Raw genomic sequence first — 21156 nt, forward strand, 5'->3', positions numbered from 1 at the left:
ACAGCCCTGAGTCATAGCTGACAGACTCGTGCTTGATGAGGCTTGCTGGTCAAGGTTCCTGTGTCGGCGCTTCCAGCAGGAAGAAGGGTTAGATCGCCTACTGTCGCACCAGTGCACCCCTGCAGAAGCACAACAAAAAAAATCTATATGTAAACAGGCTTTATTCTTCTGGTTGGAGGGGGTGGAGGAATTTGCAGCAGCAGGCTGAAGTGGACAGAGGCTTTATTCAGGCACCAGCAGTTTTGAGTGAAATCTATACCCAGCAGGATGAGATGGAGGGTGGAGCAGTTTCTTCCTGTGGGTCCTGCAGGGGAGCAGGCGACTCTGTAATGTTGCTGGCTCCTACTACTCTGTATACAATGAGGGCAGCGGCACCTTTGTCCCTGGGTGAATTCAGGGAGCTCTCTAAGTGGGATCATACCAATGGTGTACCTCCTCCCATCCTGAAAGCACCAGTTGCTGATCTTGCTACTCTGGCGGGAACCATAGCCATTTTGCTGCTGGTCTGCCACAGTGCAGTTCAGAAAGAGGGCTATGGAGGCCAAGAGGTGGGGGAGGGGTAATGGGGAGCCTTGGGGCCACAATTGATCTAGGCTGTTTCTGACTGTTTATCAGGCCCTGGCAATGGTGGGGAGAGGGGGTTCTAAGATATCTAGGTAGTAGAGAGTGGAATTGGACATGGAGTGGGCATAATTACCACCTGCTTTCCCTCTAGAGGCAGCATGGGGGTTAGATCAAGGGGATTTCAAGGGCTTGCTGGAGGAATGGTTTCCCCAGGAATGGTGGACCTCTGTCCCTGGAAGAGAACTCCTTGATGGTCTGCTTCTTTAGGATTTTTGGTTTAGTGACTTCAGCTTTGCCAGGCTGAGAGATTGGATGGGGATATGGAAGACCTTTGGGAGCTGCCGAAAGCTTTACTGCTTCAAAGAGCTCTATCACAGATGTTCCGGCTGAGTTGGAGTTGCCAGAGGGTATCCTACAAGACACAAGGCTCTTTAGCAGGCTCTATCCACTGTCACACGAGGAGCTAGAAAAAGTGGCTGTGTGCTGAAGGATGTCCACAACAGAAATGTGGGGCAGCTCCTCAAACAGGTGTGTTCCTCCCCAGCAATGGGAGTGTAGGGGCTGTGTGACCTGGTCCCCTTTTGCAGTGGGTTCAGCAGTTGCTGAAGTCACCAGAGGTGACTCATTTGAAGTCAGGAGTGACCTTTCTGGTGGACATGCTACATGATCTCATCTGTAACTGTTTACGCTCAGCAGCAATTGGTGGTGGTTGTGACTGTGGCATTGGGAGGCTGATGTGGCCTCTAAGGTGCACCTGAGTTAGCTGCCTTTTTAGGGATTAGTTACTCTTGTGTGTAACACCAGTGTACAATAAATACAATCAAATTAAGAGACAAATGATAAAGAACTACGACATTAAACAGGAAGTAAAAGGAAAGAGAGATAAGTAATGAAAGGGAAGGAAAGGTTTGCAAAGAACCTTGGAGAGACCAGTCTGCAATGGTTCCACGAGGACTACCCATGGTCCTTGGCTTGACCCTTAGACACCAAGTCATTATCAAAGGACTGAGATCAGTACAGTCTGGTTAGGCGGTTCCCAGGCTTCTCTGGAATTTGAGGAGCTCATTTTCAACACTTTTATGGCATCTGCCTGAGGCTTTCCTCTCAAAAAGGAGGTGATGGAGGTCGCCCTATTGTGGTTAATTCTGCTAGGCACAGTGGAGCCTTTACCATCTCAGGAGGAGGGGTTGGGGGATGTTACCCATTTATTCTGTAGTCTCTTAAAGGAGCAGCACCTTCCGCCCCATTTTGAACTTGAAAGCGGTCAGTACATCCTGTGATTCCTTATGCAGACTCTGCACTCAGTGATTGCGTCCGTCAGGCTGGGCAGATTTTTATCTCTTTGGACCTGGCGGAGGCATATCACACTTATGAACTTTAATGCACTACCACTTTGCATTTCTCATTCCGGAAATGGCGATCGCCATTACGGCATAATGTAAACCACATTGAGCCTGCAGATAGGTGGGAAAATGTGGGATACAAATGCAACAAATAAAATAAAAAATAAACATATTGTAAGGAGGCTCACAAGCGTTTCCTTAATTTTTGTGGCCCAGGCAGGTATTTACAGTTCAAAGCTCTGCTCTTTGGCCTCACTGCCGCGCTCCACACCTAAATTATGGTGGTACACTTTTGCAAGCAGGGGAACCAGGTGTACCCCTACTTGGACAACTGGCCGATTTGAGCCAATTTGGAGACTGGTTCCAGGGAAGCAATGGCAGCAGAGATTTACCTGTTGGAGTGCCTCAGTTGGGTGGTGAATCAGTTTATGCCCTCACAGGTACTGGAGTACCTTGGAATGCACTTTGATACCAGGAGGGGGGTGGTTGTTTTCACAGTGGAACAGTTGTTCGAGCTGCAGTCCTAAGGACGGTGCCTGGGACTACCTCCAGCTTCTCAGGCCCATGGCAGAGACTCTGGAGTTGATATCCATAGATGAGAGCCCATATGCATCCTCTTCACAGAGTGTGGTTGTCTTGATGGGCCCTCGTCTTCTTCTTTCTGGAGCTCTTCAGAGGCTCATGTCTTGGTGGAACAAGCCCCAGTCATTTGCTCTGTGGGTTCCTTTGGAACTCCCAAGTGGTTGGTAGTTACCACTAATGTGAGTCTCGAGGTTTGGAGAGCCCATTCAGGGTCATCACAATTGGAAGTGTCTTGGCCTTTCAGCTGCTGGAGGCAAGGAGCATTTTGATTAGCGTTGCAGTTGTCTCTCCCCTTGTTGAGGGAGGGATGTGGATCGGGTGATGTCTAACAACGCCACAGCAGTAGCTTACATCAACAGGCAAGGAGAAACGAGAAGTGCAGTGGTGGCTCTGGAAGCTGGCTGGCTTTTTGCAGATGGGCAAACTGCACCTGTCCACGATCTCAGCCAGTTCATGTTGCAGGGACAGAGATTGTACAAGTGAAGTTCTTCAGCCAGAATGCCTTAGTTGCAGGGAAGTAGGAGCAGAGTCCCTCAGCCTTCCAGCTTCTGATGGAGCACTGGGGCCTACCTTGTTGCAATCTGATGTCATCGCGATAGAATACACAATGTGTTCTTCGGTCGCAGGAAGGAGTTCAGGTTGGTCAGTATTGACCAAACAGAGGCTATAGCAAGAGCTTTTGTTTCCACCCTGGCCCTTGTCCTGTTCAGTATAACTAAGCATCCGTTTGTTGTGATGCTGATAGTTTTGGACTGGCCCTGTTGCCCCTGGTACATTGGGGGGGGGGGGGGGGTGGATGGGGGCTGCTGAAGTAGGGCTCAATCATGGTGGAGGACCCAGCCCTTGAGGAACAAGGGTTACTTAGCTTTGATCAATTCTATTCTGCTTAAGGCCTATAGGTAGTCTACAGCCTTGACATATGCCCAAGTGTGAGAGGCTTTTGAGCAGTGGTGTGCTGATTGCAGCCTTCCCTTGGGCAAGTGAATTTCTTTTCTGGCACTTCTGCAGAAGGGGGTTGAAGCAGGGTTTGGATCTGCTGCCTTTGACACTGTTGATCACCGCCTACTCCTTGATACGTTGTTCTCACTTGGATTTCGGGGCTCTCTTCTATCCTGGTTTTCTTCCTATCTCTCCCATCGTACTTTTAGTGTATACTCTGGTGGATCCTCCTCCACATCTATCCCACTATCAGATGGTGTACCTCAGGACCTCTTCTTTTCTATGTCTATGCTACTTCCGATAGTACTCTGATCTCATCCCATGGCTTTCAGTATCACCTTTATGCTGATGACTCCCAGATCTACCTCTCCTCAGCAGGAATCCAGGCCAAAGTATCAGCCTGCCTGTCTGACATTGCTGCCTGGATGTCTCACCGCCATCTGAAACTAAACATGACAAAGACTGAGCTTCTTATCTTCCCCCTATACCAACCTCTCCTCTTCCCCCATTCTCTATTTCTGTGGATAACACTCTCATCTTCCCTGTCTCATCTGCTCGTAACCTTGGAGTTATCTTCGACCCCTTTTTCTCCTCTGCACATATTCAACAGATTTCTAAAACCTGTCGTTTTTCTCTATATCATCACCAAAATTTGTCCTTTCCTTTCTGAGCACACTACTAAACCTTATCCACACCCTTATCACCTCATGCTTAGACTGTTGCAACTTGATTCTCACAGGTCTCCCACTAAGCCATCTCTTTCCCCTTCAGTTTGTTCAAAATTCTGCTGCATGACTTATATTCCGCCAATGTCGCTATGCTCATATTAGCCCTCTACTCAAGTCACTTCACTGGCTCCCTATCCATTTTTGCATACTGTTCAAACTCCTCTTATTGACTTACAAGCGCATTCACTCTGCAGCTCCTCAGTACCTCTCCACTTTTATCTCTCCCTACACTCCTCCCCGGGAACTCCGTTCACTGGGTAAATCTCTCTTATCTGCACCCTTCTCCTCCACCGCTAACTCCAGGCTCTGTTCCTTTTATCTTGCTGCACCATATGGCTGGAATATACTTCCTGAGCCGGTACATCAAGCTCCATCTCTGGCCACCTTCAAATCTAGGCTAAAAGCTCACCTTTTTGATGCTGCTTTTAACTCCTAACCATTACTCACTTGTTCAGTACCCATGCTTTATCATTCCCACCTTAGTAATCCTTTTCTCTCTTATTTGTCCTGTTTGCCTATCCTAATTAGATTGTAAGCTCTGTCAAGCATGGACTGTCACTTTATGTCCAATGTACAGTGCTGCGTACGTCTAATAGCACTATAGACATGATAAGTAGTAGTAGGATCTAAACGCCCTGAGAGTCCAAATGGGTAGCTCATTACTCCTGAAACAAGAAAGTCCAAAGAGATTTCCTGGCAGCACAGGCAAATGCCAGGTTGTTTATTCATGGAGTGAAACACATTTGGCTCCTGCTCTGGGCTGTTTTGCCCCAGTGGAACCCTATCCTAGTCTTAAATGCCCTGGAGGGGGCCGCTTTAAGCCTGTTTTTTTGGGGGGTGGGTGGGTGGGGGTTGCAATTTGTTCAGCCAGGCACTGTCCTGTATGGATCCTTATTTGTCCTTTGTGGACAAAGCTGTTTCCCTTTGTTCAGTTGCATCATTGTTGCTGAAGGTGATTTCTCACTTTCATGTGAACCAAATGGTGATGCTCCTGGCTTTTTCAGAAAGGGGAGAATTGGAATCTGCATTCAAGCTCCGCAGGTTGGATGTTTGCAGAGTGCTTTTGCAGTATCTGTCCTTCTAAAAGTCAGATTCTTAACTTTATTTCAGAACCCACATAAAGGCGATGATTGCGATGACACATGTCCTTTGGCAGAAAGCTATTCTGGACAGGCTGCATGTACATTCCACATAAGCACAGGCAATCTTGTGTTCCAAGGCACGGACGATTACGCCTGAGAACATGTGTAGTGTGCTGACTTGTTGTCACTACATTGCTTAGTGAAATACTACAGGATTGACGTTCTAGCCAGGAGCGATGCTGCTTTTGGCAGAGCAGTCATAATAATAGAGCTTTGTCTTCTCCCTCCCAGTAAGGTATTGATCTGGACTGGTCTAGCAGGATGAAAAAGAAGGTGAAATTTATTCATATCAGTTCATTTTCTATCCTTGAATTCTGCAAGACCAGTCCTAGGGCCTGCCCTTGAAGTCTGTGGTGTCAGGAATTTTCTCTGGGTTCTGTTCTCTCTCTTACTGAGTTTTTTCCTTGAGCTATTTATTTTGTTACTGCATTCTGCAGTGGTTCCCTAAGGGATTTTCAAATTGTGTGTAGTAGTTTTTGCATTGTGTCGCTTTGGCATTTAGCATACTGAAGGGTTCCAGGCTACACCAGCTCTTATACTGGTAATATTACTGGAAGAATTTTTCTACTTCCATCTGCTGGTAGGAGGAAACAATCCATTGGTCTGGACTGGTCTAACAGGATTCAATGGAAGGAAATGAACAGGTTTGAATAAATTTCACCTTAAATCTTGCCACCCTCCCCTTATGGCGCTTACCTTTTGGGTTTGTAGAGACTTTACACTGTATTGCTTTCTTTTATGGGTAATTGGTATTTTCATTGGTGTGATTTAAGCTGAGTTAGCAGTAGAGTGCCTTGGGAATTCCTTGCGGATTAGCAGATTTCATCCTCTTTGAAGGCAAATCTTATCATTTCTTCTTTCTCACTGTGCTCTACAGCTGGTCGTAAACCAAAGCCGCAGCAGCCGGTATTCTCCAGTGCATCCCCCGATCTGGGGCTAAAGAAGAAACCCAGAGAAGGCAAAGGTAATCCTGCCCCGGTATTCCAGGGCGTACAGTTTTGCTTCGGTCTGCAATAGTAAAGGGAATTGGGGGAAGGGGAGAGGAAGAAAAAGGCCAAATTCTGATTCTTGAAATCATTCTCCTTTTTCAGCCTGCTTTCTGAGGTGATCTCAATCCATTTTTTTTCTTTATTCTTTATCTCAAATATGCATTCACTTTGTCTCTGTGTACATAATAGCTCCCAAATCATTTAATCTACAGCAGTCAAATTGTCAAGGTAGATATGACACTGTGTAAAAGACAGTGTTCTGTTATGGTGATTGGTGTGTTCAGAGCTTGCATGTCACGGACAGAACAACATGTGGACCATCAGTGACGGGGACATACAGGGGACTTCAGCAGCTTCCTGATAGGGCTGCCGGGGAGGTCAAGTCCTGTTATTTAGGGATGCAGCAGAGCTGAGCAAGCTCACCAACACGGCTGGTGGAGAGCAGCACTTACTACTACTTGACATTTCTAAAGCGCTACTAGGGTTACGCAGCGCTGTACAATTTAACATAGAAGGACAGTCCCTGCTCAAAGAGCTTACAATCTAAAGGACAAATGTATAGTCAGTCAAGTAGGGGCAGTCAAATTGGGGCAGTCTAGATTTCCTGAAAGGTATAAAGGTTAGGTGTCGAAGGCAACATAGAAGAGGTGGGCTTTGAGTAAGGATTTGAAGATGGGTAGGGAAGGGGGCTTGGCGTAAGGGCTCAGGAAGTTGATTCCAAGCATAGGGTGAGGCGAGGCATAATGGGCAGAAATGATGTATCAGAGGAGATAACGGAGAGTTGGGTCCTCAATCTGTATCTCTGGGGGTCATGGCCAGCCTGTCATTTGTAGTAGGCCTTTTTTTCTTCTATATGTAACACTTTCTCCTAAAACTTTCAGAGCTAACCCAAATCCTCCAATATATAAAAGTTAAAACTGTGGAGTTGTTTTTTTTTTTTCCCTTTGGGCCATATATGTACAGTATATACCATCCTGTATGCATATGTAGATAGCACATAGTATGCAGCACTTATTGAATGGAGGCTCACCACGCAACTCCCTTTTACTGACGTGTGTATGTGTGGTTGGAGCTGAAGAGGAGAGCACTGTGCATTGACGGAACACCAGTGCCCTACAGCTGATTGGAAGAACAGGCTGCATTCACGAATCAACTTTCCACTCGCTAAAAAAAAAAAAAATCTGTTTAGCTGTCCTTGTATGGACAGCCCTGCTATGGGATGGTAGGATCAGAACTCACACAGTTATTTTCTTTTTCTTTTCTCTCCCCCCCCCCCCCCCCCCCCCCAATATGCAACACACATTTATACAGCAGAGAACCAACTCAATATGTCTTTCCAACATTAGAACAATATTTTTCTCCCCTCACCTTCTGTCCAACCCCAATTGGTCCAAATCCCCCAGCCCAGTCACCTCACCCATGCTCGCTACTTCCAATATTTGTTCCAAGTATTATTATAGGCATCCATCTTCCCCTTAAGAATAGGATAATTTCTAAATTACTGTGATATTAGAGACCTGTTTACACCAATAGCTAACTTTAGGAACCTCTTTCCAGAAAGTTGCTTAGTATAAGTAACCCTGCCAATATCCCAAGAGACAGAGAAGTGGTGAGAGAGTCACATCTCTGCTCAGAATCTCTCTGGTTCTCTTCCCTACCCCTCTGCAAATGGGAACAGCCAGGGACAGGACCCACCAAATGTTTAAAAGTTCACCAGGTAGACTACAATCCTGCCAACAAAAATTTGACCCATTCATATTAAAAGAAGTACAGTGCAGAAACCTGACCATCATCCCCACCAATTTTACTACACACAGAGGTTGAGTGGCTTGAGTGCCAGATAATCCCAATTGACGTGCAAATACTCCTGCAGTTCCTTATTCCACTTGTCTTTAAGTTCCTAAAGTTTCATGGGCTGTGAATCTATGTCAGTAAGAATATTATAAAAGCATGTTCTCCAAGGACAAGCAGGCTGCTTGTTCTCACTGATGGGTTGACGTCCTCGGCAGCCCCCTCCATCGGAAAGTTTACTAGCAAAGGCCTTTGCTAGTCCTCGCGCGCCCATGCGCACCGCGCATGCGCGGCCGTCTTCCCGCCCGAAACCAGCTCGAGCCGGCCAGTCTTCTTTCGTCCGCACTCGGTACGGTCGTGTTACGCCGTTCGTGCCCCAGAGAGTCGACCTCGCGCGTCCTTTTCGACGTGTTTTTGTCCTTTTTTTCCTTAGAAAAAGTTCGGGAAGCGCTCCGGTAGTGTCCGGAAGACCCTTTTGGGTTTTCTGCCCTTCCCGTATTTCTCAGTTTTTGCCCCGTAAGTTTTCTTTCGTTGTCGGGGTAGGCCTCTTTTGGCCTCGGTCGAGATTTTTCTCCCTCTAAATTTTGGTGCTTCAATTTTCGCCATTTCGGCTTTTGATTTCGCCGGCGTGATTTTTCCGCCCATGACATCGAAGCCTTCCAGCGGCTTCAAGAAGTGCACCCAGTGCGCCCGGGTAATCTCGCTCACTGATAGGCACTCTGCGTGTCTTCAGTGTCTAGGGGCCCAGCACCACCCTCAGAACTGCAGTCTGTGTTCCCTGTTACAAAGGCGGACTCAGGTAGCGAGATTAGCCCAGTGGAATGTTTTGTTCTCGGGCTCTTCGTCGGCATCGGCACCGGAGGCATCGAGTGCATCGACGTCGTCAGCGTCCGGACCATCTTCCTTGGCTGCCGCTCCATCGACTGCATCGAGGCATCGGACCTCTGCATCGGCGCCGAGGCATCGGGCGACTGTATCGACGTCGGTGGTACCGAGACTTCGTCTGCTGATGTCGTCGGACGGAGGTGCATCGTCAGGAGTGCAGGTGAGGGCTGTCCATTCCCCTGCTGGTGGCGGTGAGCCTTCGGGTGGGTCTCCTCCTACCCTGAGGGCTCCTGCGGTACAGCCCCCCCGGGATCGACCCTCTTTGGTCTCGGCCCCGAGGAAGCGACGGATGGATTCTACGTCCTCCTCGTCGGTGCCGGGGAGCTCCGGTGACATGCTTCGGAAGAAGTCGAAGAAGCATCGACACCGGTCTCCTCCCCATGTCGGCACCGAGAGCTCTGGGTCGCCGAGGGATTCGGCACCCAGCAGGCATCGGCACCGAGAGGACCGCTCACCTTCTGTTCAGGAGGTGTCGATGCGCTCCACTCTGGACAGCCCGGAACAGCCTCCTCGCCCGGAACAGGTTCTGACGTCGACGCCTGCATCGACCTCTCAGCCTTTCTCTGCAGCCGCTCTAAACGAGAGCCTCCGGGCCGTTCTCCCAGAGATTCTGGGAGAGCTGTTGCGCCCTACCCCTCCGGTACCGGCGGTGCTTGCGCCTCCGGTACCGTCGAGCGTGGCGCCGGCTGGCCCATCGCCCAGGTTGAGGTCCCCGACGTCGGTACCGCGTGCGGTGCCGACAGCGGCCACCTCCCAGGAAGGCTCCCCGACTACGTCGGCGGAGGGAGCTTCGCCGATGCGGGCGAGGGAGTCTACCTCTCGACGCCCCCACCGTGGATGGGGTTCCACCGAGTCGAGCAGGGTGAGGTTGCAGACACAGGTTCGTGAACTTGTGTCTGACACCGAGGGTGAGGCCTCGTGGGAGGAAGAGGAGGACCCCAGATATTTCTCTGACGAGGAGTCTGAGGGTCTTCCTTCTGATCCCACTCCCTCTCCTGAGAGACAGCTTTCTCCTCCCGAGAGTCTGTCTTTTGCTTCCTTTGTCCGGGAGATGTCTACGGCCATCCCCTTCCCGGTGGTTGTGGAGGACGAGCCCAGGGCTGAAATGTTTGAGCTCCTGGACTATCCTTCTCCACCTAAGGAAGCGTCCACTGTTCCCTTGCACCATGTCCTGAAAAAGACATTGCTTGCGAACTGGACCAAGCCACTAAGTAATCCCCACATTCCCAAGAAGATTGAGTCCCAGTACCGGATCCATGGGGACCCAGAGCTGATGCGCACTCAGTTGCCTCATGACTCTGGAGTTGTGGATCTGGCCCTAAAGAAGGCTAAGAGTTCTAGGGAGCATGCTTCGGCGCCCCCGGGCAAAGACCCTAGAACCTTAGACTCCTTTGGGAGGAAGGCCTACCATTCTTCTATGCTCGTGGCCAAGATCCAGTCTTACCAGCTCTACACGAGCATACACATGAGGAACAATGTGCGGCAGTTGGCGGGCTTGGTTGATGCTCTTCCCCCTGAGCAAGCCAAGCCTTTTCAGGAGGTGGTCAGGCAGCTGAAGGCGTGCAGAAAATTCCTGGCCAGAGGAGTTTATGACACTTTTGATGTTGCGTCCAGGGCCGCTGCTCAAGGTGTGGTGATGCGCAGGCTCTCATGGCTGCGTGCCGCCGACCTGGAGAATAGACTCCAGCAGCGGATTGCGGACTCGCCTTGCCGTGCGGACAACATTTTTGGAGAAAAAGTCGAGCAGGTGGTAGAGTCTCTCCACCAGCGGGACACCGCATTCGACAAGTTCTCCCGCCGGCAGCCTTCAGCCTCTACCTCTACAGGTAGACAATTTTTCGGGGGAAGGAAGACTGGTCCCTATGCTTCTGGTAAGCGTAGGTACAATCCTCCTTCCCGACAGCCTGCGGCCCAGGCTAAGCCCCAGCGCGCTCGCTCTCGTCAGCAGCGTGCGCCTCAGCAAGGCCCCGCGGCTCCCCAGCAAAAGCAAGGGGCGAGCTTTTGACTGGCTCCAGCAGAGCATAGCCGACATCCAAGTGTCAGTGCCGGGCGACCTGCCGGTCGGGGGGAGGTTGAAAGCTTTTCACCAAAGGTGGCCTCTCATAACCTCCGATCAGTGGGTTCTCCAAATAGTCCGGCAGGGATACACCCTCAATTTGGCCTCAAAACCTCCAAATTGTCCACCGGGAGCTCAGTCTTACAGCTTCCAGCACAAGCAGGTACTTGCAGAGGAACTCTCCGCCCTTCTCAGCACCAATGCGGTCGAGCCCGTGCCATCCGGGCAAGAAGGGCTGGGATTCTATTCCAGGTACTTCCTTGTGGAAAAGAAAACAGGGGGGATGCGTCCCATCCTAGACCTAAGGGCCCTGAACAAATATCTCGTAAAAGAAAAGTTCAGGATGCTTTCCCTGGGCACCCTTCTCCCCATGATTCAGCAAAACGATTGGCTATGCTCTCTGGACTTGAAGGATGCCTACACACACATCCCGATACTGCCAGCTCACAGACAGTATCTGCGATTTCAGTTGGGCACACGCCACTTCCAGTACTGTGTGCTACCCTTTGGGCTCGCCTCTGCGCCCAGGGTGTTCACAAAGTGCCTAGCTGTGGTAGCAGCGGCACTTCGCAGGCTGGGGGTGCACGTGTTCCCATATCTCGACGATTGGCTGGTGAAGAACACATCCGAGGCAGGAGCCCTGCAGTCCATGCAGATGACTATTCGCCTCCTGGAGCTACTGGGGTTTGTGATAAATTACCCTAAGTCCCATCTTCTCCCAGTGCAGAAACTCGAATTCATAGGAGCCCTGCTGGATTCTCGGACAGCTCGCGCCTATCTTCCAGAGGCGAGAGCCAACAACTTGTTGTCCCTCGTCTCGCGGGTGCGTGCGTCCCAGCAGATCACAGCTCGGCAGATGTTGAGATTGCTGGGCCACATGGCCTCCACAGTTCATGTGACTCCCATGGCCCGCCTCCACATGAGATCTGCTCAATGGACCCTAGCCTCCCAGTGGTATCAGGCCGCTGGGGGTCTAGAGGACGTGATCCACCTGTCCACGAGTTTTCTCAAATCCCTGTATTGGTGGACGATTTGCTCCAATTTGACTCTGGGACGTCCCTTCCAAATTCCTCAGCCACAAAAAGTGCTGACCACGGATGCGTCTCTCCTGGGATGGGGAGCTCATGTCGATGGGCTTCACACCCAAGGAAGTTGGTCCCTCCAAGAACGCGATCTACAGATCAATCTTCTGGAGTTGCGAGCGATCTGGAACGCTCTGAAGGCTTTCAGAGATCGGCTGTCCCACCAAATTATCCAAATTCAGACAGACAACCAGGTTGCCATGTACTATGTCAACAAGCAGGGGGGCACCGGATCTCGCCCCCTGTGTCAGGAAGCCGTCAGCATGTGGCTCTGGGCCCGCCGTCTCGGCATGGTGCTCCAAGCCACATATCTGGCAGGCGTAAACAACAGTCTGGCTGACAGACTGAGCCGGATTATGCAACCTCACGAATGGTCGCTCAACTCCAGAGTGGTGCGCCAGATCTTCCAAGCGTGGGGCACCCCCTTGGTGGATCTCTTCGCATCTCGAGTGAACCACAAAGTCCCTCAGTTCTGTTCCAGGCTTCAGGCCCCCGGCAGACTAGCATCGGATGCCTTCCTCCTGGATTGGGGGGAGGGCCTGCTGTATGCTTATCCTCCCATCCCTCTGGTGGGGAGGACTTTGTTGAAACTCAAGCAAGACCGAGGCACCATGATTCTGATTGCTCCTTTTTGGCCGCGTCAGATCTGGTTCCCCCTTCTTCTGGAGTTATCCTCCGAAGAACCGTGGAGATTGGAGTGTTTTCCGACCCTCATCACACAGGACGAGGGGGCGCTTCTGCATCCCAACCTCCAGTCTCTGGCTCTCACGGCCTGGATGTTGAGGGCGTAGACTTTGCCTCTTTGGGTCTGTCAGAGGGTGTCTCCCGCATCTTGCTTGCTTCCAGGAAAGACTCCACTAAGAGAAGTTACTTCTTCCATTGGAGGAGGTTTGCCGTCTGGTGTGACAGCAAGGCCCTAGATCCTCGCTCTTGTCCTACACAGACCCTGCTTGAATACCTTCTGCACTTGTCTGAGTCTGGTCTCAAGACCAACTCTGTAAGGGTTCACCTTAGTGCAATCAGTGCATACCATTACCGTGTGGAAGGTAAGCCGATCTCAGGACAGCCTTTAGTTGTTCGCTTCATGAGAGGTTTGCTTTTGTCAAAGCCCCCTGTCAAGCCTCCTACAGTGTCATGGGATCTCAATGTCGTTCTCACCCAGCTGATGAAACCTCCTTTTGAGCCACTGAATTCCTGCCATCTGAAGTACTTGACCTGGAAGGTCATTTTCTTGGTGGCAGTTACTTCAGCTCGTAGAGTCAGTGAGCTTCAGGCCCTGGTAGCCCAGGCCCCATACACCAAATTTCATGATAACAGAGTAGTCCTCCGCACTCACCCTAAGTTCCTGCCAAAGGTTGTGTCGGAGTTCCATCTGAACCAGTCAATTGTCTTGCCAACATTTTTTCCCCGTCCTCATTCCTGCCCTGCTGAACGTCAGCTGCACACATTGGACTGCAAGAGAGCATTGGCCTTCTACCTGGAGCGGACACAGCCCACCAGACAGTCCGCCCAATTGTTTGTTTCTTTTGACCCCAATAGGAGGGGAGTGGCTGTAGGGAAACGCACCATATCCAATTGGCTAGCAGATTGCATTTCCTTCACTTACGCCCAGGCGGGGCTGGCTCTTGAGGGTCATGTCACGGCTCATAATGTTAGAGCCATGGCTGCGTCGGTAGCCCACTTGAAGTCAGCCTCCATTGAAGAAATTTGCAAAGCTGCGACGTGGTCATCTGTCCACACATTCACATCTCATTACTGCCTGCAGCACGACACCCGACGCGACAGTCGGTTCGGGCAGTCAGTTCTTCAGAACCTGTTTGGGCTTTAGGATCCAACTCCACCCCCCGAGGGCCCTGTTTGTTCTGTTCCAGGCTGCACTCTCAGTTAGTTGGTAAATTTTTTAGGTCAATCTCTTTAATGTCCTCGCCGTTGCGAGGCCCAATTGACCATGGTTGTTGTTTTGAGTGAGCCTGGGGGCTAGGGATACCCCATCAGTGAGAACAAGCAGCCTGCTTGTCCTCGGAGAAAGCGAATGCTACATACCTGTAGAAGGTATTCTCCGAGGACAGCAGGCTGATTGTTCTCACAAACCCGCCCGCCTCCCCTTTGGAGTTGAGTCTTCCCTTGAAGTGTATTGTCTTGCTACATACTGGACTGGCCGGCTCGAGCCGGTTTCGGGCGGGAAGACGGCCGCGCATGCGCGGTGCGCATGGGCGCGCGAGGACTAGCAAAGGCCTTTGCTAGTAAACTTTCCGATGGAGGGGGCTGCCGAGGACGTCAACCCATCAGTGAGAACAATCAGCCTGCTGTCCTCGGAGAATACCTTCTACAGGTATGTAGCATTCGCTATACCTGCCTTCCACCTCTCCTGGGGCTATAGACTGAGACCTTGAGAGAGGTCGAGGTCCTATTCTGCCATCCTCTCCTCCCCGGTTTTACCAATACATCCTGCGTTTAACGGTGTGTTGAGCCTCCTGAGCCGCACTGAGCTCCTCCTTAAAGGTATCAAATAATCCACCTTTCCAAGCTGCCACAAAAACTGTAATTCACAGTGCTCTCATTGGATCATAATAGGGAGAAGTACAAGAAATAGTCTGGATTTTTAGCAGAGCAGTCGGTGAGATCACCACATGTTCAGTGTGCAAAAACTTACACGCCTGCTGCCCCCCCCCCTGTTGTGTGCACAAAAATAAGCTTTGTCTCAAAATTGAGTATACGTAACCACAGGTACATCAACGGGCATTGTAAGTAACAGTGGAAGAGAGAAACCCTCAATCTGCATGTGCTCTCCATTTGGACCCAATTCAGTTCCTCACCCCTACAAACCTAGAGGTTCAGTAATACATCTCCAGGTTGGGCAAACCCATCCCACCTTCCTCTCTAGGCCTGCTAAGAATATCTATGCCAATCCTAGGTGACCTATGATGCCAGATGAAACTCATAAATTTGCCATTAAGAAAACTGAGTTTGACCAAAGGACTGAACATGGAAAAGGTACAGTAACTGTAGGAAAATGTTCATCTTAAGATTTCTACCCACCAAATTGGCAAATCCACCCACTGCTGCAGATTTGTGTGGATCCTATGGAGAATTGACATATAATTAGCCCAAAACATCTCTTAGCATAGCGAGTATCTTTATTCCTAAGTAGGTAACTGAAGAGGTAGAGGTAACATGTCCCAGTTTGGATGTGACCTCTGTCCTCTTCTACAGAGTACCTCTGAAGAAGTTTTCCACTGCATAACTGGATCATAGTGTCGAGGGCTATGAAATTCATACACTTGTCTCCTTTCCCTAGCAGCAAAGTATTGAACCACCGTGTTTTATTCTGTTGTGAAAGATCACCTACCCATTGTGTAGGATCGACCAAAAACATTTTGGACAACTGACCAAACAAAATCTCACATTCAGCTGGGGAAGAGCCTAGGGTGGGGGTGGGGGGGGGGGGGCACAAAAAGAAATCAAGCCTGCTCTCTGAATATGCCATGGGGAAAAAGATATTGTCACTGCAACCTGGGTGTAACACACTCTTGGTATCTTCTTCCCCCAAATGACTTTAATACTTGAAATTCCCCCACCCTTTGCCTACCACACCCAACTTGTCAATACATTATTCCTACATATAGTAACATAGTAGATGACGGCAGAAAAAGACCTGCATGGTCCGTCCAGTCTGCCCAACAAGACAAACTCATATGTGCTACTTTTTGTGTATACCCTACCTTGATTTGTACCTGTCCTCTTCAGGGCACAGCCGTATAAGTCTGCCCAGCACTATCCCTGCCTCCCACCACCGGCTCTGGCACAGACCGTATAAGTCTGCCCAGCACTATCCCCGCCTCCCAACCACCATACATCCATTCTTCCCCTATGATCAGCAGCAAATTTAAGTACCCCCTGCAATTTGCTGTTGAAGACTATAAATATCTTGATTGTCATTTGGTCCATATTCCACACACATTCACTAAAATGAACTCCATATCCCCCATGCTACAGTGCAGTATAAGAAAACGTCCATCCAAGTCCGTCCTCGTAAAGGCAGGGAATGTATGAATCATCACACACAGATACATGCGTGTGCTCTTAGGCTTGTATGACGCTGCAGACATTTGTCCCATTCAGTCCTTTCACAGCTTATTGTGTTCAAGACCCAACAGTAGGTCGCCTGCAGTAGTTACCACTTGAAACATTTAAAATACTGTGATATCCTCCTTGGCTTGATTTGGATTCACTGTTCCCCTCAAATTCAGATAGGATATTCACAACTGAAATCCCATCACCCTGTCTCTACCAAAACATACCACCCCAAGCCATATAATGAGGGCCTTACAACAAGCCCTGGGTTCAGCATTCTCCCATGAGGCCTTATCCTGAACAGCAAAATAGGAAATATCCCAATCTCTCTTGATGTATGCCTGCCAAAACGTTTCCAGCTTTAACACTCAAACAACCAATTGGAACAACCCCTCTTCCCTGCCCCATTACCCCCACCCCCAAATCCCCTCTCATCCATTCTTGCACCAGCTCGTGCTTTCTCCACTCTGCCAGCTTTAGGGGACATAGAACTAGCCTGTACTCCCTCCTCATGAGTTGCCTTCAGGTGGGAACCTAACTGGACCCTCAGTACTTAAGACAAAACACCGAAATTCTGACCTTGCTACTCACTCAGCTTACCTATCACTGCCTCCCCATCCCTATAAGCCCCCCTCAGCTGCTTTCCAGACCACAGTTAAGAAACGTATCCATCCCACCTGCCTCCCTTACAATTCTTTTCGTATAAGTTAGGTGTCCTGTCCACATCAAATTTTAAGGACATGTTTGGAGGTACATGAGGACTCTAATAGGGATATTTTGGAGTGGAGGAGTGGCCTAGTGGTTAGGGTGGTGGACTTTGGTCCTGGGGAACTGAGGAACTGAGTTCGATTCCCACTTCAGGCACAGGCAGCTCCTTGTGACTCTGGGCAAGTCACTTAACCCTCCATTGCCCCATGTAAGCCGCACTGAGCCTGCCATGAGTGGGAAAGCGCGGGGTACAAATGTAACAAAAATAAAATAGATACTATTGGAGATTCTACATGGAATGTTGCTACTATTGGAGATTCTACATGGAATGTTGCTATTCCACTAGCAGCAACATTCCATGTAGAAGGCTGCGCAGGCTTCTGTTTCTGCAGGACGTCAGACTCACAGAAGCAGAAGCCTGCGCGGCCACATTGGTGATCTGCAAGGGCCGACTTCTACATGGAATGTTGCTAGTGGAATAGCAACATTCCATGTAGAATCTCAAATAGTAGCAACAGTGGAGGAGTGGCCTAGTGGTTAGGGTGGTGGACTTTGGTCCTGGGGAACTGAGGAACTGAGTTGGATTCCCACTTCAGGCACAGGCAGCTCCTTGTGACTCTGGGCAAGTCACTTAACCCTCCATTGCCCCATGTAAGCCGCATTGAGCCTGCCATGAGTGGGAAAGCGCGGGGTACAAATGTAACAAAAATAAAATAGATACTATTGGAGATTCTACATGGAATGTTGCTACTATTGGAGATTCTACATGGAATGTTGGAATAGCAACATTCCATGTAGAATCTCAAATAGTAGCAACAGTGGAGGAGTAGCCTAGTGGTTAGGGTGGTGGACTTTGGTACTGAGGAACTGAGCTCAATTCCCACTTCAGGCAGCTCCTTGTGACTCTGGGCAAGTCACTTAACCCTCCATTGCCCCAGGTACAAATAAGTACCTGTATACAATATGTAAGCCGCATTGAGCCTGCCATGAGTGTGAAAGCGCGGGGTACAAATGTAACAAAAATAAAAATATTTTATTTTGCAGATTCACACCTGTGCAAACCCTGCAAGTCCCAGAAATTAGTTCTAGAATAACTGGCATGTAAAGATTTTGGTGCATCTCCCACTTGATATTTTTTCTTTTTATAAGTGTATTGCTAAGATCTTATTAGAACCCCAGGCAGGCATCACCTTGATGCTTCTTATTCCTAAAGTATTATGCCAATGTGCCTAAAGGAGAAGCAAGTTACAAAGGACTCTGATGCTGGCCCGATTGCTCAGTGACGAATGCTGGTTTGGTTCTCAGATTGAGTATTTGTACTTCATTTGGCCTGGGATTCTACAGAGGTAGCAGTTACAGCCCTTGAGTGGGTTAAAGGGGGGGGGGGGGTGTTGGGCTGAAAGGATTTCAGTCACAGTCATTGCTAAAGATGGCTCTTAATGGCCAGAAGAAGAGTCCATGTACAGGGCCAGAAGGAGACCTGGGGTCTGGTTTATGGCCTTATTGCTGTGATGAGCAGATTAGGACAAGTGGAGTGTAGGAGTAACTTAATAGAGCAGCAGGCTGAGAACCAGGGAAGCCAGGGTTCAGATCCCACTGTGACTCCTTGTGATCTCTTAGGCAAGTCGCTGACTTTCTATTGCCTCAGGTGCAAACTTAGGGCCCTGTTTACAAAGGCACGCTTGCATTTGTAGCGCACACTGTGTAGGCGCTCATAGGAATGTCATGTGTATCTACACAGTGTGTGCTAAAAACGCTGTAAACAGGGCCCTTAGATTTTAATTCATCTAGGAGCAGAGAAATACCTAGTGTTACTTTGAAGGCATGAGCTAAACCCAACTCCTTTCCCCTTTCTTTTGTAATAGGGGGACAGTCTCTTAGTAGTTGTGAATGAAGGCTTGATTGTACCAGGATCCCAGCACTAGTTCTGACTGAGCTGAAGAAAGAGAAGACAAGAGGAACTTTCAGGCTCCCCTCCCAGCCCCCTAGTGGAAAAAGTGGCAAGTGGACTTGGGAGGGAAATTCTTTTTTTTTTTTTGTTTACTTTTTCAAAGAAAGGGAGGCTTATCAGATTTCTGTTTATTTTTTTTTTATTTTGAATTTTACGCACATTTTTTATAGTAGTTCAATGTTTAGGTGCAGTAAGTGTGCCCCCAATAACTCTTCAATTTGGCATAGATAGGATGTTTTGGAAGGGAGTATGAGGATTCTGGGGGTTTCCCCTTGAATCCATAAATAGTAAGCTCCTTTAGTTCTGAGTGGAACTTCCTGTTATGTAGGGGGAAGTAGTCATTGATGAAATGGTACAGCTTTATGAGTTGGAAAATATAAACTATATATAAGATGGCATATATTTGGGAGAAAAAAAAGGATCTTCAGAACAGTGCTTGTCAATCCTTTTGTGGCCATGACCCTACGATCATGGCCAAATTAAAATAATGTGACCCCCCCCTCCCCAAAAGAGGTGCAGAATAACAATGCACCTGTGGAGAGCCCATCCAGTTTGTGACCCTAGTTAGTGTCCCGACCCACAGTTTTGGGAAGCTCTGTTTTACAATAAGACCCAAACAAGAAGCAAGTGAATCGTCAAGCAGCCAAGCTAACCCCCCTGTTTACTAAGCCGTGCGCTAATGCCGACACTGCCCATTCATGTTGAATGGGCTGTGTTGGCATTGCTGTGCAACAGCTGCTAGTATGGCTTAGTAAACAGAGGCGTAAGTGTATCTGATAGTGACACTTTAAACATGAGTGCACTGTACTTAACGAAGAGGACAGTTACTTTTTCACATGGGTGATATGGGTGTTGGATAACCGTGTTCCTTAAATAAATGATGTAGTAATTTGTGTTGTGTGTTTACTCAGGTTCCCGTTCTCTAGTGTACGTTTTTGTTTAAAGAACAGTGTGAAACATGTTCAGTAATAGGGAAATCAGGAGGGGGTAAATATTTTCACATCAGTGTAAGTGTGGCAGACTTTTATTTCTTTGCCAAGCCCTACCAACTTTATGGGCACCATATGTTTCCTTCTGTTGAAACCTGAGATTCTCTGTCTTTCTCTTCTCTCAACTTCTCCCTCTACCTCAACCTGCCCAAAAGTACTGTTCTTGCCAACTCAAATTACTATATGGCCAAAAGTTATGTAATCAAAAGTTAAGCTTTTCAGTTGGAGCAGCATTTAGGGCACTCTGCATCCATAGAAGTTAAGTTTACACACAGAACAGGAATGGCTTTATACATGCAAGACTTCCTTGTGTAGTTATTTGTTCAGTGGTGGCTTTTGTATATTATCTGTTTTAAAGTTATGCAGACTGTTGAACACTGATCTCTGGTTAATTAGCTTAACTTAAAATGTGTCAGCCTCAGTGAAATTCATTATTTTCAATTGCAAGTCTTATTGAAGGGAGAGTTCGTTTAAAATGTTTGTATAACATTTTTTTCTCTAAAAATGAGAGGCTGAGGCTTCACACTTATACCTGCCCAGAAGCTTCCAAGTCTAATCTGTTTATCTTGATCATTCACATTGTTCTCTAGCTGACCCAGCTAAAGACATGGGTTGACAGGCAGGAGGCAGCGGCCTGTTAAAGGTGTGTGTGGGGGGAGGGGCACAGGACCTCAGTGCAGGCAAAATGCACTGTTACTCCTCTGGCACATAAGGGGGTGAAGAGCATCATGTGATAGACTGAGCAGATAAGACTTGGGAAATCACAGAAACACCTTGGAAATCCTGAAACACCTCATTGACTGCCTAGGGTTTTATAACAGGGCTTTATACAAAAAAAAAAATAATAGTGGAACTGGGGAGGGGAGCAGATAGGGGAGAGAAGGGCTGGATTAAAGAGTAGAGTGACTATTCTTTGCTCTTCAGGCTAGGCTAATGCCCTCCCCTCCTCTTCCTTGCAGGCTGCCCGGAGGGAAGGGACTTCTGCAGAGCACCTCTGCTGCTTTGGAGTCTTAAAAGTAGTGGCGAAACAACTTTCATGGCTGCTCCCCTAGAAATTGGAAAGTGGAGGAGTGGCCTAGTGGTTAGGGTGGTGGACTTTGGTCCTGAGGAACTGAGTTCGATTCCCACTTCAGGCACAGGTAGCTCCTTGTGACTCTGGGCAAGTCACTTAACCCTCCATTGCCCCATATAAGCCGCATTGAGCCTGCCATGAGTGGGAAAGCGCAGGGTACAAATGTAACAAAATAGATACTATTGGAGATTCTACATGGAATGTTGCTACTATTGGAGATTCTACATGGAATGTTGCTATTCCACTAGCAACATTCCATGT

At 48.8% G+C, this 21156-nt stretch overlaps 1 protein-coding gene across 7 annotated transcripts in view; it reads left to right on the plus strand.

Moving 5' to 3' along the window:
- Positions 1-21156, plus strand: part of ELF2 (E74 like ETS transcription factor 2) — a 215658-nt gene that overhangs the window by 162872 nt on the left and 31630 nt on the right. For 6 of the 7 annotated variants that reach the window (XM_030191713.1, XM_030191714.1, XM_030191711.1 and 3 more), the window contains one exon: positions 6176-6262. The exons of the other annotated variant lie outside the window; for it this stretch is intronic. In XM_030191713.1, the coding sequence (XP_030047573.1) occupies positions 6176-6262 (87 nt within the window). The remainder of the gene's footprint in view (positions 1-6175; positions 6263-21156) is intronic. 7 annotated transcript variants of the gene reach the window in all.

Source organism: Microcaecilia unicolor, chromosome 2 (assembly GCF_901765095.1).
Source record: "Microcaecilia unicolor chromosome 2, aMicUni1.1, whole genome shotgun sequence".
Taxonomy (NCBI): domain Eukaryota; kingdom Metazoa; phylum Chordata; class Amphibia; order Gymnophiona; family Siphonopidae; genus Microcaecilia; species Microcaecilia unicolor.